At 44.5% G+C, this 14,206-nt stretch overlaps 1 protein-coding gene across 3 annotated transcripts in view; it reads right to left on the reverse strand.

Moving 5' to 3' along the window:
- The window catches only part of HLTF (helicase like transcription factor), a 136,274-nt gene that overhangs the window by 74,044 nt on the left and 48,024 nt on the right, over positions 1–14,206 (reverse strand). For all 3 annotated transcript variants that reach the window (XM_077290834.1, XM_077290835.1, XM_077290836.1), the window contains exons 8-10: positions 9,201–9,290; positions 9,052–9,106; positions 5,302–5,350 (exon numbers count right to left, since the gene is read on the reverse strand). In XM_077290834.1, the coding sequence (XP_077146949.1) occupies positions 5,302–5,350; positions 9,052–9,106; positions 9,201–9,290 (194 nt within the window). The remainder of the gene's footprint in view (positions 1–5,301; positions 5,351–9,051; positions 9,107–9,200; positions 9,291–14,206) is intronic.

Genomic DNA, 14,206 nt, shown 5'->3' on the forward strand with positions numbered 1-14,206 from the left:
TCCATGTGATTAGGAAAAAACCTAGAAGGACGTTTAATCCGTTTAAACGCAACGGAGACGTCCTGAGAGCTCGCTTCAACCTCCTTAAGATCAAGCGTCTGAATAATAGCCGAAATAAGGCTATCAACCATCTCCTGTGTTTCGGAAGTCTGATCTGCATCAGAGTCAGATTCCGACTGAGAGGATAGATCAGACCCGACGTCCGCCTGCGATGAAGGGGAACGGGCAGATAGGGGAATCCTGTCCAGGGAACTGGACGAGGATCTAGATAAGGTCCGTTTTCTGTCTCTTTTGTCCGGTCTGCCTCTGTGAGGGTCTAGGACAGGTGCGAGCGAATCGCCGTGTGAGGCGTTCGTGGCACTGGTGGCATTAGAGAGAAGCGGGATACGTTCAAGTGCCTGGACCAGGGACTGAGAAACCTTAGTCAGGTCGGACACTGATTGAGACATTGCAACAGCCCACTCCAGGGGAGGGGGGGTGCACTCATCCCGGGACCTAGGAGCTTCTTGAGGGGCTGACATGATGGGAGGAACGCAGGACGGGCAGAAGGGTGAAGGCTGACCTGAGGCCCACTTTTTCTTACAGTGAGCGCAGGCGTAATGGATGGCCGTAGTGGCAAAGGCCGGGGTGGGGTCGGACATAGGTGGATATTACCTTGTCCTGGAGCGGAGAAGTACTGCCGGGAGGAGTAGAGCCCGAGAGAGCAGTAGCGCTGAGCCTGCCGAAAAACCAGAGACAGCGGCAGCTGCAGGTGCCTGTGTTCCCCCGAAAAACTTCTGTCCCACGCGGTGAGCAGACGCTGACAGGGAGCAGGAAGCAGTAAAAAGAGCGCTGAGACAGCGCGACACTGTGGGCGGGCACAAGCGCTGAAGGGGGAAGCAGAAGAAACGCCCCCAACAGCACTGAAATATTGCCACCAGAGGGCGCTCAAGCGCCAAAAAGACAGTGAAGAAAAAGCCGGGAGATGAAAAAAAACTCCTGGCCGCAATAATGCCGGCCGCCACCAGAGGGCACTCAAGCGCCAGAAAAGGAGAAAAGCCGAAAAGCCGGGAGAGACAGAGAAAAAAATGGCGGGAAAGAATGCCGGCGTTAATGTGAAGCCTTTCCCCGCGGTTTAGCGCGACCCAGCGCCTGAAAATGCGACCCTCTCTCTTATCACAGGGGAAGCCTGGTAAGCTATATGGAGATCGCTGCAGGGCAGGGAGAGGGAAGGAAGGGGGGCGGGGGAGGCTTTGTTGATTGAAGATCCCTTACCTGGAGATGAGGAACCATCAGGATCCCTTGTAGACTAGAGGGTCCTGGAAGAAGTCCTCCTTCCTGCGCCACGAACTCTCCGGCGCAGAAGACGGCGTCGACCCCTAACCAGGGGGAGAGGGTCACTGGAAGTGACCGCCGTCTTCCTCTCAGCCCACTCCGAGGAGAGGGATGAGGAGGGGAAAACGGGCAGGACTGGCCACCGAGGGAAGAGTCACCCTGAACACCCGAATGGGTGACAGGGGACGAAGTCCTGCCCAGCGGGTCCGAGAGGGTGCGATGTGGGTGATACCACATTGCTCTCTCAGTCGCTCAAAGTGGGGAAAACAGGGTGAGAAAACTGCACCCTGTAACTCTGAAGGAAAAATCTGAAAAAGAAAGGGAAAAGGTTAATAAACAAAACAAATCCCTGTAAAAGAAATGCGGATTTGGGTTTAGATCCAGGTCCGCCTCCTACAGACACTAAGCAAAACGGAGTTGCCTGGTGCCTGTCGGAGGGTGTATACTGCCGGGGAGGAGCTACTTCTTCTTTATTTGCATAGTGTCAGCCTCCTAGTGACAGCAGCATACACCCCATGGTTACCTGTGTCCTGCAATGAAGCGAGAAAGAAACCACATTTAACAAGTTTATTAACCCTTGAGGTGCTTCACAGGAATTTTTGGAATTTTTTTTTAAAAATGAACATTTAACTTTTTTTTTTCACAAAAATTTTTACTTCAGATCCAATTTTTTTTATTTTACCAAGGGTAACAGGAGAAATTGGACCCCAAAAGTTGTACAATTTGTCCTGAGTACGCAGATAAACCACTGTTTGGGCACATAGCAGAGCTCGGAAGGGAAGGAGCGTCGTTTTACTGTTTCAACGCAAAATTGGCTGGAATTAAGATCGGACGCCATGTCGTGTTTGGAGAGCCCCTGATGTGCCTAAACAGTGGAAACCCCCAAGTGACACTATTTTGGAAACTAGACCCCCTAAGGAACTTATCTAGATGGTGGTGAGCACTTTAAACCCCAAGTGCTTCCCAGAAGTTTATAATGTAGAGCCGTAAAAATAAAAAAATCATAATTTTTTCACAAAAATGATCTTTTCGCCCGCAATGTTTTATTTTTCCCCACGGGTAACAGGAGAAATTGGACCACAAAAGTTGTCCAATTTGTCCCGAGTACGCCGATACCCCATATGTGGGGGTAAATCACTGTTTGGGCACACACCACTAACCCTAATCCCAACCTTAACCCTAACCCCACCTCTAACCGTAATGCAAACCCTAACACCAACTCTAGCCCCAACCCTAAATTAAGCCCCAACCCTAACCCAAATGTAAATAAATATATTTTTTTTATTTTATTATTTTTCGCTAAGGGGGTGAAAAAAGGGAATTTGATTTACTGCAACACCGGGGTCAGTAAAAACCGACCCGTATCATGTTCTCTGGGGACTTGGCTACACCTGGCAGATGACAACCCGGAGAAATTCCGAGGCTGGGGGGCGCTAGAACCTTAAACCTCAGCGCCGCTAAAAAGCGGCGTTGTGGTTTAAGTACCCTTAACTGCCTCCATTAAAAAGCGTATCGGCGGTCGTTAAGGGGTTAAATATAACTCTCCTCCTTCTCCCCTGCTCACGCCGATAACCGGCATAGCAGGGGAGAATGATGAGAGTCGTGTTCAGCACCCGGCGCCAGGGAACAGTGTTTACTGCAATGCTTCTTCCCTGGCGCCCGTCCTTGTGTTACTGATGCGGCACACACATGCCAAACGTGTGCCGCAAGTATTACACACAGAAACTGACATCTCCGGTACCGGAAATATCAGGACGCGGAAAGAGGCCTTATAGTGGGTTTTTAGGTTTGGCAGCTGTCACATGCTAAAAGACGCTTTTTATTGCAAAAACTAGTTTTTGCATCAGCACATTTTGAGAGCTATACTTTTTCCAAATTTTGGCCCACAGAGTCATGTGAGGTCTTGCTTTTGGCAGGACAGGTAAACGTTTTTATTGGGCACTCTTTTCTGTCACTTTCTATTCAGATTTATAGGAGACAGAATGAACACAAAAACAGCAATTCATGAATTTCTTTGGGGGGGGGGGGGGGGCGTTTATACTGTTCCGCGTGTGGTAAAATTGATAAGGCAGTTTTATTCTTCGGGCCACTACGATTACAGCGATACCTCACTTATATTTTGGCGTTTTTATATAATAAAAACTATTTTATAGAAAAAATAATTGTTTTTGCATCACTTTATTCTGACAGCTATTTTAATTTTTTCGCTGATGACGCTGTATGGCGGCTCGTCTTTTGAGGGACAAGATGACATTTTCAGTGGTACCATGTTTATTTATATTCATCTTTTTGATCGCGAGTTATTCCACTTTTTGTTCGGCGGTATGATAAAGCATTGTTTTTTGCCTTTTTTTATTTTATTTTTTATGGTGTTCAATAAAGGGGTACACTAGTAGGATAGTGTAACACTAGGACTACCGGACTGGTGACCAGCCCTAGAACTACTGAGTGGAGTCATTTTGACTCCTGGCTTGCTTTCGTTTATTTTGAGAGTTTCTTGCTCCTGGTATTGTTGTAACTTTAATTTATAGAATGTAAAACAGCAAAAATATCGTCAGGCTTTAGCAAAGTTCTTCTAGCCATATGAGCAATTCGAAAAACTGCAGGCCATATTCTACAGAAATTATGTAGTCCACTCGAGAGTTCACTGGTTCACTGACGGATGTCCTGTATATGTCCTGTGTATATGTCCTGTGTATGTCAAGCATATTTGCAAAAATGGTAATTATTCTAAGGCTATGTGCACACGTTGCAGAATTGGCATGCGTATTCCCACTAAACACAAGTGTTTTACAAGCGTAATTAGCTTGACAGGCTGGTCACACTTGTCAAACATAGTGCTTGACAAGTGTGACCAACTTTTTACTATTGATGCTGCCTATGCAGCATCAAATAGTAAAAAGATATAATGTTAAAAATAATAATAATAAAAAAAATCGTGATATTCTCACCTTCCGGCGGCCCCCGCAGCCTTCCCGCTCCTCTCGATGCTCCTGTTCACAGTGATGCCTCGCGACAATGACCCCAGATGACATAGCATCACGCAAGACCGCTATGTCATCATAGGTCATTGTCGCAAAGCATCACTGGGAATGGGAGCATCGCGAGGAGCGGGAAGGCTGCCGAGAATATAACTATTTTTTATTTTAATTCTTTTTTTTTTTTTTTACAGGTATATGGTTCCCAGGGCCTGGAGGGGAGTCTCCTCGCCTCCACCCTGGGTACCATCCGCAGATGATCCGCTTACTTCCTGCATGGTGGGCATAGCTCCATGTGGGAAGTAAGCGGATCAATGCATTCCTGTGTGTCCTCAGATGATCCGCTTACTTCCTGCATGGTGGGCATAGCTCCATGTGGGAAGTAAGCGGATCAATGCATTCCTGTGTGTGCGGAATCGCCGTGATTCCGCAAAGAATGAGCATGCTGTGTATTTTTCAGCAATGCGATTCCACCACGGAAAAATACACAGAATTAGCATAGCATTGCGGAATTCCATTGAATTCAATGGGCTGTGTTGTGTATGCATTTTCGCCGCGATTTCGCATTACATGGGGCATATTTTAAATATGGAGCATCTTATGGGGCCCATCATAAACTGTATGGAGCATTATATGGGGCTCCTGACTTAATATGGATATTCAAAAATACAACCTACTGATAACTCAATTAATTTTACTTTTATTGGTATCTATTTTTATTTTTGAAATTTACCGGTAGCTGCTGCATTTTCCACCCTAGGCTTATACTCGAGTCACTAAGTTTTCCCAGTTTTTTTGTGGGAAAGTTAGGGGTCTCGGCTTACACTCGAGTATATACGATAAAGGAGCAGTGCAGGAGATAATAAACAATGATAGAGTAGAGAAAGTAGCATATTTCTGTGTTTTGATTATGCTAATAAACTATTGTGGCAATCTTATTTTCACTTGTACTATCAATTGATGGAAAAAAAAATGTAGATAATATTTATAATACTTATTTAATACATACCTTTTAAGATTTGCCTTTGTAACTTGGCTGCTACCACTCGTAGACGTTTCTTTAGTTTAAAAAAAAGAAAACAAAAAAAAAGGGGTTGTTGGATAACTGTAATGCACTTTATAAACATATTTAATATTTAATAATATGGGCCTAAGAACTAACAGGCAGGACGTTTCCAACTACACGCCTGTTTTACAAGGCTTGTGGACCAGCAATTCTGCTGCTCCACGTCAACTCAGAAAAAATACAAATAATGTCCATGCGTGGAAATAACCTTATAGATGTGCCCCTGCTATGGACGGTGTATTGGTCGGCACATACCACAGCTCCAGGTCAGGGAGGGTGGTGGTGGGGGAGAGCATAAATCGCTTATAACACGTGAGTATATAGACAAAAAAAAAACAGCTGCTGGTTTCTTAGGCAAAACATTTTTCTGCCTGTTTTATCACAAGAATGAGTATTTCTATCACATCTCCAGCCCTCTGAGCTCGTAATAAGCCAAGTCTGGGACATAGGAGCTCAGGGGCCACTGCAGCCACAAATGCAAGATGGGAACCAAAGTCGTCTGTGTAGAAAGCCAGCTGCTGAAGCCAAGTCCACACTTGCTGCGTGAAGACGGACATAGAGAGTAACAATTTGACAAAAAGGAAATTATGCAGGTTTAAGATGTAGTGTTACAGAAGCTCTCCCAGTAAATCTGTTTTCCCTAATCCTCTCTAAATATGTGTATAATGCATTGTAAGTGTAATAAAATACTTAGCAATCACATTATTCCATGGTTTCCAGCGCTGCCCCATTCATATTCTGGACCACGTGACCTAAAAAAAATCAGACTAGCCGATTTGCAAAAATATGGCTAGAAGTCGCTTTCATAATGTACAAGTGCTTCTCACAAAATTACATCATCATCAAAAAGTTAATTAATTCAGGTCTTTAATACAAAAAGTGAAACTCATTACAAACAGAGTGATCTATTTCAAGTGTTTATTTCTGTTAATGTTGATGATTATGGCTTACAGCCAATGAAAACCCAAAAGCCATTATCTCAGTAAATTCGAGCAATTAACAAAAAACACCTGCAAAAGCTTCCTAAGCGTTTAAAAAGGTCCCTTAGTCTGTTTCAGTAGGCTCCACAATCATGGGGAAGACTGCTGACTTGACAGATGTCCAGAAGGCAGTCATTGTCACACTCCACAAGGAGGGTAAGCCACAAAAGGCCATTGCTAAAGAAGCTGGCTGTTCACAGAGTGCTGTATCCAAGAATATTAATGGAAAGCTGAGTGGAAGGAAAAAGTGTGGCAGAAAAAGGTGCAGAAGCAACCGGTATAACCGCAGCCTTGAAAGGATTGTTAAGAAAAGGCCATTCAAAAAATTTGGGGGCGATTCACAAGGAGTGGACTGCTGCTGGAGTTATTGCTTCAAGAGCCACCACACACAGACATATCCAGGACATGGGCTACAATTGTCGCATTCCTTGTGTCAAGCCACTCATGACCAATAGACAACGCCAGAAGCGTCTTACCTGAACCAAGGAGAAAAATAACTGGACTGTTGCTCAGTGATCCAAGGTGTTGTTTTCACATGAAAGTACATTTTGCATTTCATTTGGAAATCAAGGTCCCAGAGTCTGGAAGAAGACTAGAGAGGCCACAATCCAAGCTGTTTGAGGTCTAGTGTGAGGTTTCCACAATCAGTGATGGTTTGGGGAGCCATGTCATCTGCTAGTACAGGTCCACTGTGATTAATCAAGACCAAAGTCAGCGCAGCCGTCTACCAGGAAATTTTACAGAACTTCATGTTTCTCTCTGCCAACAAGCTTTTTGGAGATTTTAATTCCATTATCCAGCAGGACTTAGCACCTGTCCACACTGCCAAATTACCAATACCTGGTTTTCAAACAACCGTATTACTGTGCTTGATTGGCCAGCAAACTGGCCTGACCTTAACCCCATAGAGAATCTATGGGATATTGTCAAGAGGAAGATGAGAGACACCGGACCCAACTATACAGACAGGCTGAAGGCTGCTATCAAAGCAACCTGGGCTTCCATAACACCTCAGCAGTGCCACAGGCTGATCGGCTCCATGCCATGCAGCATTGATGCAGTAATTGATGCAAAAGGAGCCCTGACCAAGTATTGAATTCATTTACTGAATATATATTTTAGTAGGCCAACATTTCGGATTTTAAAATCATTTTTCAAGCTTGTGTTATAAAGTATTCTAATTTACTGAGATAATGACTTTTGGGTTTTCATTGGCTGTAAGCCATAATCATCAACATTAACAGAAATAAACCCTTGAAATAGATCACTATGATTGTAATGACTCTATATAATATGTGAGTTTCACTTTTTGTATTGAAGAACTGAAATAAATTAACTTTTTGATGATATCCTAAGTCTACGTTCACATTTGCGGTCTGCGCCGCAGCGTCGGGCGCCGCCGCATGCGACATGCGCCCCTATATTTAACATGGGGGCGCATGGACATGCGTCGCACTTGCGTTTTGCGCCGCATGCGTCACTGCGGCGCACGCGTCCGGGCGCAGAGGACGCAGCAAGTTGCATTTTTGCTGCGTCCAAAATCAATGAAAAAAAGGACGCATGCGGCGCAAAACGCAGCGTTGTGCATGCGTTTTGCTGCGTTTTTGTTTGCGTTGTGCGTTGCGGCGCCGACGCTGCGGCGCACAACGCAAATGTGAACGTAGCCTAATTTAGTGAGAAGCACTTGTAAGTTTGTGCAGCCTGGTTCCCAGCCTCTTAAGCTCACATTAGGAAAGTAGAAGCTGCCCCTCCCTGTGTGAGTGGACAAAGCTGCAGAGTCAGATGGACCAGAAGATGAGCGAAACTGGAAAAAAAATAAAAATCGATATCGAGCAGTTCTGCCACAATCAAGAGTTTTAGCTGTAGGATGCAGCAGAGCTAATAAAACTAATCCCGTCCACGGCTCTGTATATACATTGTCTATAGACAGTGAGGAGCTTATCACAGGATGGCCAGTCAGACCGGTACGCGCTCGCCAGCCTGTCACAGCAATGATAATGTCCTAGTGATAAAACCTTCAATGTTAGTAAACAGCAGAACACAGTGTGACACATGATTGAATTCTGTGTTTTAACCCCTACATCATGCAGTCCTCAGGTTACATAGCAAAAAGCTGCTGATAGATTCCTTTTAATTTACAGAACTATGGTCTATTGGAAAAGAACGTTCTCCCATGAAGTCCCACCTGCTCAGCCCTGCCAAATACTCTGTATGTCTCTGAAAGAGTCCTGTAGACCATAGGAGTTAATGTCCTGCTTATCCATATTATTGTCTGCTGGAGCCGAGCTGAGGAAAGGGGGCTCAGCATTTAGGACAGAGGAGGGAGGCCATTACTTAGCCACACACACGTTTGTGGGAAGGTAGAATGGGGTGCACAACCTTAATTCCCCATCAGTATGTCTTTGGAGTGTGGAAGGAAAGCGGAGAACCCAGAAGCATGCAAACATGGGGGAGACCATACAAACTCCCTACAGATGTGGTTCTTGATGGTATATGAACCCAGGACCCTAGTGCTACAAGGTTACAGTGCTAACCACTGAGCCACCGTGCTGCTTTTCTGACCAATCAACCTAGTTTAGTACCCCAGAATACATATGATTAAGACTGTCCTCTACTAAAATAAGGACACAACCTAGGATTTGTAATACAGTGATAAATCCTCTGTTTTACCCATTATAGACACAAATAAATGATTATATCTTGATAACCTTACCCCCGTACGGTCCCTGTGACTCGCTATTTCTTGATCTGGCAGCTAAGTTAGTATTCTGGATAAAAAAAATAAGGGAAATCATGACATCTTCCACTATTAGTAATCAAAAATAGCCATAATATTCGCATGATAATAAACACAAACTTAACCTGCTTTCCTGATTGGAGTTTCACAGTTGGCAAAGGTTTTCCATCATGAAAGTTCGTAAGAATTAATGCAATAACTGACAGTGTTTTTCCCTGTAGAAAACAAACAATGACCAAAGAGACTGTGAAAACAACACACACATTGAAAAGGTTACTCACCATAAACCTCATAATTACTAATTAGGTTGTTGCATTTTTTATAGTCAACAAGGATGAAGTGTTACAATGAAAGAACTGCTAAAACTGTAAAGGGCTGAGCCACTTCTACGCCCATCAGTTCAGGCAAGACGACATCAAGACAGCCAATCCGATAAAGCAGAAAATCATTCTGTGTGTGTGCCTATGTTACCAGTAAATATAGGAAAACTGACTGAACAGCAATCTAGTCTGAACGGGTGCATAACCAAAAAAGTCTAACATAGCAAATAGATCAATGGCTGCACTCAACTGTAGTAAAGCAAGGAAAGTCATAGTTACTCACCGTTAACAGTGTTTCTCGGAGCCCATGACAGCACTACGGAGAGAGAGGGGATCCGCCCTTCAGGGACAGGAAACCTACAGATAAAAGGGCGGTACCTCTCCCTCGCATCAGTTGGTTTACAGAGCATCAGAGGACCTCCAGGTTAGTTACAACAGAGAGAACATTATATTTATAACATTTCTTAAAAGAGGAACCCCGTGCCTAAACTATAGTATATACATCATATAAATTATATAAATTATATTTTAGAAAAAGTGCTCACCGCACTCGTGATGGGAGGGAATAAGCAGGTGCTGTCATGGGCTCCGAGAAACACCGTTAACGGTGAGTAACTATGACTTTCTCGGTCTCCCATGACAGCACTACGGAGAGAATTGCAGAGATTAAGCTTAGGGAGGGACCACCGCCTCAAGGACCCTTCGTCCGAAGGTTAAGTCAGATACAGAGGCTAGATTTAGTCTATAGTGCCTAAAAAAGGTTGATGGTGATGACCAGGTGGCCGCCTTACAGATTTGCTCTATTGATACCTCTGACCTCTCAGCCCATGAGGTAGCTACTGCTCTTGTGGAATGCGCTTTTATACCATCCGGGATTATATTCCCCGAAGATGAATATGCCAAGGCTATTGCCTCCTTAATCCATCTGGCTAAGGTCCCCTTGGACGCCCGGAATCCTTTTCTGGGACCCTGAAAACAGATAAACAAAGAGCCTTCCTTCCTATACTCCCTGGTGGAATCTAGGTATTGGACTAGGCATCTTCTAACGTCTAGATTATGGAAGTTTAGTTCTTTCTCGTTTTTTGGGTTTGGACAGAAAGATGGCAGGGATACTTCTTGTGACCTATGAAATTTTGATGCCATTTTCGGCAAATAGGCTGGGTCGGGTCTAAGAGTGACTCTATCATCCAAGATCTTAGTGAAAGGTGGATTAGAGGAAAGGGCTTGAATGTCACTTATCCTGCGTGCAGATGTTAAAGCAACTAAGAGAATAGTTTTGAGTGATAATGTTTTTATTGGAATCGTCTGTATAGGTTCAAATGGAGGGCCCGTTAATGCTGAAAGGACTAAATTTAGGTCCCATGAGGGTGTTTTTTGAATAACTAAGGGTTTTGATCTTGTAACCGCCTTAATAAATCTTATTACCCATGGGTTAGCAGCAATGTTTTGGTTATATAAGGCTCCTAAAGCTGCTATTTGTACCTTCAGGGTACTGACTGCCAGCCCCTGCTCCAGACCTTTTTGTAGGAACTCCAGAATTTTAGGAATTGAAGGCCTGTCCTGGATCTTTACCTTGGAGACAGATAGGAATTTCCTCCATGTCTTCCCATAAATTTTAGTGGTGATGGGCTTTCTACTTTTTAAGAGTGTAGCCACTAAGTTATCTGAGAAACCTCTTTGTCTTAATAGTCCCCGTTCAAAAACCAGGCTGTCAAATGGAGGTTCGACTCCTGTGGGTGGAAGATTGGACCTTGATGTAGAAGGTCTGGCATATCCGGTAGAACCCACGGGTCTGATATCGATAGTATCCTTAGCCAGGAAAACCATGCTCTTTTTGGCCAGAATGGGGCAATCAGGATCATTTTTGTTTTGTCCTCTCTGACTTTCCGAATGACTGCTGGAATCAGAATGGTTGGCGGAAAGGCGTATGTCAGTTTGTGTGTCCATGGAATCAGAAAAGCATCCAGAGCCTGAGGATTCCCTTCTGGGCTTAGAGAACAAAATTTGCCTACTTTTTTGTTTTTGCAATTGGCGAACAGGTCTATTGTTGGTGTCCCCCACATTTTTGTGATCTGATTGTAGATGGATTGGTTTAGGGACCACTCGCCTTGTTTTAACTGAGTCCGGCTCAGGTAATCTGCCCTTTCGTTGTTTGAACCCTGGATGTGTAGTGCCGAGAGGGATAGTAAGTTTTCTTCCGCCAGTTTGATAATTTTGGCTGAAGAACTCATCAGTGAACGAGACCTTGTTCCCCCCTGGTGGTTTATATAGGCTACAGTCACTTTGTTGTCCGAAAGAACTCGGACATGGTGTCCCTGAATATCGGCTAGGAAAAAAAGAAGAGCATGATATACCGCCCAAAGTTCTTTTTGGTTTGAGGATGCCAATAGTATTTGATCTGACCAATTTCCCTGGGCTATTTTGTCCCCCAGGTGGGCCCCCCACCCTTTGGGGCTCGCATCGGTTGTTATTATCCGAGAGATGTTTGGTACCCAAGGGACTCCCTTTGACAGGTTTTGGTCTTTTCCCCACCAGAGAAGGGAATGAATAACTGATGAATCTAGGGTGAGCCGGCTTTCCAATTTGTTTTTTAGTAACAATTGCCATTCCAGGATGTGCCACTGAAGCTCTCTTGTATGGAATTGCGCAAAGGGTATCGCTGGTAGGCATGAGGACAGAGAGCCCAGAAGCGACATTGCTCTCCTTAGAGTCATTGAGGGATTGTGTAACGTTCGCGCTATCATGGACAATATGTTGTCTTTTTTGGGACCCGGAAGCCGGCATTCTTGGACCCGAGAGTCCAATGTCAGTCCTAGGAACTCTTGTACTTGACAGGGTTCCAATTTCGATTTTTTTAAGTTTATAAGCCATCCCAAGTCCGTCAGGATGGTCATCACTTGGTCTCTCTTTTCTCTGCAACTTTGTGCTGAGTTGCTTGCGATAAGAAAGTCGTCCAGGTAAGGGACTATTAGTATATCTTGTTCCCTCACGTGGGCCATCATTTCCGCTATTATTTTCGTAAATATACGTGGGGCTATTGAAATCCCGAATGGAAGAGCTTTGTATTGAAAAAACCTTATTTGGCCCTTTATGGAGACTGCCATCCTGAGGAATTTTTGGGATTGATTGTGGATGGGCACATGATAGTATGCGTCGGTTAGATCTATTGCGACCATGTAGCAGTTCGGGAAGAGAATCTTTATAGTGGACCTTATCATCTCCATTTTGAATTTGTAATTTACGACGTATCTGTTTAGGTTTTTTAGATTTATGATTGTCCGAAAGGACCCGTCGGGCTTTGGTACTAAAAATAGAGGGGAGAAAAAACCTTCCCCTATCTCCTGAGGAGATATTTCCCGAATCACAGATTTTTGTAGTAGGGACATAATTTCCTCCTCTAATGCAGTTTGTTCTGCAGCCGAAGATCTTGTTTTTGTTGTTACATAATTCCGGGGAGGGAAAGAGACAAAATCTATTTTTAGACCATACCGTATGATATTTAAGATCCAGATGTTGTTGGAAATTTTTTCCCAGGCGGGAAGGAATGATGTCAGCCTTCCTCCCACCGGAGGGTAAATGTCATTTGGAGAACTTTTTATCACGGGAGGTGTTGCCAAAGAGGTAACCCCTATCCCTTCTCCTTCCTTCTTCCCACTTATTCTGCTCTCTGGGGGGTCTACGGCGAAAAAATCTGCGGCTCCGAAAAGACTGTTTAAATGGAGTCGGACCCAGATTTGGAAACCCCTTCTTCTTATCTCCCGCCTTTTGGAGAATGTCATCCAGGGTTTCTCCGAATAAAAAATTTCCCTCACATGGGATAGAACATAATTTTAATTTTGTTTGTAGATCCCCCGGCCAGCTCTTTAGCCACAAGGTTCTTCTGGCAGCGTTGGAAAGAGCAGCGGCCTTAGATGTTAGGCGTACAGAGTCCGCCGAGGAGTCCGCCAGGAACGCTGCTGCTGCTCTCATTGCAGGGAATGAATCCAGCAATTGTTTTCTGGGTAACCCGTCTTTAATCTGACTTTCCAGCTGGTCGATCCACACCATAAGGGATCTTGAGGTGCAAGTAGCTGCAACTGCAGGTCTCAGGCTACCCCCAGCTGATTCCCATGCTCCCTTGAGGAAAGTGTCCGCTTTTTTATCTAATGGGTCTTTGAGGGTACCCATGTCCTCGAATGGCAGCGCAAATTTTTTCGAGGCTTTGGCCACTGCAACATCTAGTTTTGGTGCCTTATCCCAGAAAGAGGAAGCCTCATCCTCGAAGGGATATTTTCTTTTAAGGGAGGGTACCGAGGAATTTCTTCTATCCGGTTTCTCCCATTCTCTTTTAATTAATGTTTGGACATTAGGATTTAGGGGAAAAGTCCTTCTCTTTTTTTGTCCCAGACCTCCAAACATCACATCTTGGGCCGTTTTGTCGGGTTTGGGTTCCTCTACCCCCATAGTAGCCCTAACTGCTCTCACTAAGGAATCCACTTCTTCTAGTGGGAAGCAATGTCGGCCAGACTCTTCCTCAGAAGAGGATAGGGGGGATTTTGAATCGTCCGAATCAGCATTTTCGGATGACGATCGGGCCGAATGGGAATGTACCGACTCCTTCACCCTCTTCACCTCTTTTTTGGAGGATAGAAGGGCATTCTGAACCTCAGACCTGATTACATTTTTAAGTTCAGAGGCGAAGTCGGGGGTCTCCTCACATAGTAAGCTCTGGATGCATGACTTGCAAAGCTTTTTCTCCCAGGTTACTGGTAAAGCTTTGTCACAGGTAGGGCAGACCCTATTTTTCCTTTTCTCCAGGCTCTTCTTACCCT

This window comes from Ranitomeya variabilis, chromosome 2, assembly GCF_051348905.1.
Source record: "Ranitomeya variabilis isolate aRanVar5 chromosome 2, aRanVar5.hap1, whole genome shotgun sequence".
Taxonomy (NCBI): Eukaryota; Metazoa; Chordata; class Amphibia; order Anura; family Dendrobatidae; genus Ranitomeya; species Ranitomeya variabilis.